The 4,546-nt window shown below is 41.6% G+C and overlaps 1 protein-coding gene across 1 annotated transcript in view; it reads right to left on the bottom strand.

The window, feature by feature from the left end:
• Positions 1-1,019: 1,019 nt before the first annotated feature.
• TNIP3 (TNFAIP3 interacting protein 3) overlaps positions 1,020-4,546 on the bottom strand; it is a gene marked incomplete at its 5' end in the record, with an annotated part of 30,042 nt that continues 26,515 nt past the window's right edge. Inside the window, one exon of the mRNA XM_010152479.1 lies at positions 1,020-1,051. Within this exon, the coding sequence (XP_010150781.1) occupies positions 1,020-1,051 (32 nt within the window). The remainder of the gene's footprint in view (positions 1,052-4,546) is intronic.

Raw genomic sequence — 4,546 nt, 5'->3', positions numbered from 1 at the left:
TCACTCCTGAGCTGGAAGGAAAGCACACAGGACATCTCATGCAGCCTTATGGTGCAATAATCCCAGTTCCTTCTTTCAGGTGGGATACAGCAGGTTCGGGTACCTGTCTCCCAACAGCTGCCCTCTTAAAAGCCTGAAAGGAAGCGACAGTCCTGCAAGTAGATTATCAAGTAATGTTTGCTGAACACCCATTCACCACGATTTTCTGAAAAAAATGTCATGTTCTTCATACAATTTTGTTTGAAAAGCCAGGTTTTATTCTCAGGTCAGAGATTACACAACGATGTTCAAATTCATTTCAAGAATCATTTGGAAATATAAAGACTTTTTTCGGAGAAGTTAAACCCATTAAATATTTCAACTAAAATTCTTCTGATACAAATAAGTACACACAGAAAAATCTGTGATTATATTTTTCATATAATTCTAGAGCCAAAACAAAAGGAGAGCTGACCTTGACTCAAAAAGGGGAGTAGGCACCTTCTACCTGGCCTGGCATCAGCAGTACCCTGCTTACAATTACACAAATGTGTTAAAACAGCGAAGCAGATTTCCTTTTTACCAAACAACCCAGAAAGAGAGTACAGAATTCAAGATGGTATATCGACAAATCATTCCCTGGAATCAAATAAAAAAGGCTATAATTCTCAGACAAAAAAAAAGGATCACAATACTATTGGGCTTATAAGCTCTTGAATTCAAACCAGATGTGACTGTCTCTGAACGCCCAGCAATAGCTGCATCTTTTCTCCTAAGGCTTTGTAACAGATTCTCATAGGCGGCACAAACAGCATCTTCCCAACAAAGGGCAATAACGCTTCCCAGCAGAGTTTAACAGGATCCTGAGGATCACTAGCCTGTATGATCTGCTCTTCTATTGTCCTCACAGGGATTTCACCAGGCATAAATAACACTGAAGAGATAAGGAGCTAGGGGCTAAAAAAAACCAGAAGAAAGAATAATGAAATTGCAAGACTAGCTTGCAGCCTTTGGTCTCCACTTCTCCAGGTCATAGGCTGTCAGCGATGGGCTCCCTTCTCCGGGGATGAATCTGCAAAAGTAAATCAATACAAATCATTTTGACACTGAGAAATACAACTCGCTTGTGATGAATTTCCCTCTGTTTTGTAACCCACACACACACAGAGCCAATACTGTACAGCATTACAGATCTGTAATCAATCCAACACAAATGGCAGTCAGTGTGAAGGAGCAAAACAGTACAGTGCACTAGCAGTCCCTCTCAACTTTCATCTGGTCCTGACTGTTGATACCTAAAACCCCCATGTCAAATCTTTCTAGACCTCTCAAAAGAACAGCTGACATTCAGCAGTGCTCACAGGTATACATTAGTATGAGGTGCACCCAAGAGAGTAGTAAGTATGACAGAGGGAAGAATTAGGCAGCAGTACCTACAGCTAAGTAGGTGTCTGTGGTTCAAAGATGTGTTTGACAAGAACTCACTCGAGCTAGGAAAACAAAATGAAATCGAAGAAAGGAAATATACTACTGCCACTGTAACACATACTTCCTGAAGTGTCCAAAGATTCTGGAAATGCTGTAACATGCCGCTAGTAGCACACACAGTATTTCACTTGCAAGAGAAACATTAAGAGTGAAATATTTCCAGCAGGGCTTTGAATTTGCCTAGGAGAATTGCTCTGCAGCTGCTACGCAGTAACCCCATCATTCACTTCCAAACCCACAGTGCTGATGATATCCAAATGTATATGAAAGAAAACTTGATCCAAAAGGTCCACATTTGTAGCAAGCAACGGTACCACAAATCGCCAGTTTTGGCGATACCTTTTCCTGGCAGGTAGTATCAGAGCTAAAATTCATGTTATTTGTTCACAAAAGCCAGGAGGAACAACAGTTAGCAGACTGGTTCTTTGTGCAAGAAAGATAAATACAGGTATTTGTGTGTTCATTTCGCTTTACGTAAACAAATTCCTGTAACGACGAAGAGGGTGGAGCAAAACTTTTCTAACAAGAAATGTGCTTCCAAGCTTCACATCAAATATTGGTGTTCATATTAACGGGGAAGGGCGGGGAGAGAGGCAGCTATATGGTGGGGATGTCCTTCAATTATTTTTATCCCTTCTCAGTCTTGAGTCCCACTGGGACACATTGAGGTTACCCTGCTTACACTAAGATGCTTTTGGCTTCTACAGTTCTTGTCCAGCTGGTGCAAACCAGCAGACTCTACAGCACTGCAGGCATGGTCTGCCAGAGAAGACAGACAAATGCGATACAAATGTAGTTCCCAAAACCAGAGTGTCTCTCACCTAGGACGGCACGAACTGTTCAGAAAACCTTCTGCATAATTCATGGTATGAGCAGGCTTCTGAGACCAGCACAGAGCACTTTTACACTTAAAACACATACAACAGTCAAATGAAGGTGGACTCCATATAACTCAGCTGCTATTCCACAAAGCAAATGGCATGGAATGAATTTTTCCATCGCTTCCTTGGATGATCAGTGAGGAACTGAGGTTATTTACAGTAGAAAGATGGATGCTTCATCAAGTCACCAGGAAAGAGAATGATTTAACGAACACAGGCACCATGTCACCTATTACCAGAAGACCACCACTGACGTCCTCTCTCAGGCACCTTCCCCATGTTTTGTTCTCAAAGGGGAAAAATGAAAAGCCAGGGTGTGTGAAGCCATTTAAAAATATAACATACTTTATGAAAAATCCTTATACATTGGTTTATAGAAATAAAATTTTCAAATCATGAAGCTGTTTAAATTACATGTCCTGTTCCTCTTCACATGAGACTTTTCTGCCTAGTACTCTGAAAAACTACAACACATTCTGTGAGCTTTGGCTAAAAAAGGCAACTTCTCGTTTTCTGGAATTAGAAATTAAAATGGCCTTTTTGTTACACTGCAGATCCAGAAATTAAGTTGTATCAGTAAAAATCCTGAAAATAATCATTCCCATTGGGGATGGCAAGCTGCTAATTAAAACTGTCTTGACTGGTTGGGAGCACTGATAATTACTAATGTAATGTATGGACTGAGGACAGGCTGATACCAAAAATGTTTAGGGTCTGGGATTTTTTCCAGGAAAATTAAGATGTCAGTTAATTGACTTTTTTCCTGTCTGGTTTTCATTGAAGACCTCCACAAATCCATTTTTCATTTTTTCATTCCTCCCACCCCACTCCCTACAGATGTCATTATTTCAGTGGAAAACCCCACACTTCTCCCTCCTCTTCTTCCAATTAGCTGTAATTATATCAACATTAGCAGCGAAGAAGGTACCTTGAGGGCAAAAATCTGGAAAGCAGCAGAGTGTGGAAGGGAACAGGAGATGTTAATATGAAAATAAGTGGACACATCATGCTTCTTCATGTGCTCATGTGGGCATCCTTAGGGCTTTGCAGGTGGATTTCTGCTTTCCCTAGGTGTGCTCAGATGAGGTGGTGACCAGCTGCTCTTGCCTCTCCCCACAAGCCTCCAGAACTATCCCTTGAAGTGAGAGGTAGGTGAAGGGCTACATTTTGGCTTCTCCCTGAGCATGGCATAACTGGTTCCAAAATAAAGATATACAGTTTAGGTCAAAGAAATACAGTAGTTGCATCTGACATTCTGAAGGGGTAACTGGGGTTCTTAAATACATGTACCAAGAATCTTTCTGCCAAGAAAACAACTACAGTAAGATTAGTTTTGGAAGTGAAAAAGGCAATACATGCCAGCAGTTGTGGCATGCAAAAGGGTTCTTGCTCTAAGTAGGCTTTGAGCAATAAACCTCTTTTCCAGAGAATTTTTCATTAAAAAACTGGATTCAGGGAAAATACCCAAAATCAATCTGTTTTTCAACTGTCTTTTCAATTTTGCACAGTTGGATAAGGAAGGAAGTCAACACTGTTTGCCAAATAGAGTGACATGAAGTACACTTGCTGGAAACCTTTCTGCTTTGCTCCTTAAAAAGAAAAAAAAAGCCAACCAAAAAACCCACAATAAAACCCCCAAAAACCCACAACCAAGAACAAAAAGATCAGAAACCAGTTCCAGGAATGCTAAGTGACAGAGCACGGAGACACTCTGAACCTAATGTCCCTCCACAGGCAGCGCTGCTGGTCAAACAGGGCTAAACTGGAAGAACTGAAGCACAGTTTAGGACCAGGCTTTCTGCACAGCAAAGCACCTGGGGAGGGACCAGCCCAGAGGCAGGCAGGAGTTATTGTCTTGGAAATACGCTGCTGGTGCAGTGAGACAACATCTCATCATCATCTTAATCTCTATCTGCCTCCCAATGCTTATCTTCCCACATTGCCCTTCTCTTCATTGTGACGTTCAAGGAAACACCTTGGTTGTTGTTTTTTGTTTTGGGTTTTTTTTGTTTTGGTTTTTTTTTTTTTTTGAAGCCCAAAGATTTCCCCTAATCCTGCTGAGCAGACAGGCAGTTGCCTTGTGAGGACCACCTGAATGGACTTGCCCTAGCAGCCTGATCCCCACTGCAGCCCACCTAAGGAGCATGGCTGGACACAAAACATTCCTATCCATCTCTTTGCCCTGCCTGCTTTCAGCT

Source organism: Eurypyga helias, unplaced genomic scaffold, assembly GCF_000690775.1.
Source record: "Eurypyga helias isolate BGI_N326 unplaced genomic scaffold, ASM69077v1 scaffold38655, whole genome shotgun sequence".
NCBI lineage: Eukaryota > Metazoa > Chordata > Aves > Eurypygiformes > Eurypygidae > Eurypyga > Eurypyga helias.
This window is presented reverse-complemented; position numbering and strand designations above follow the sequence as displayed.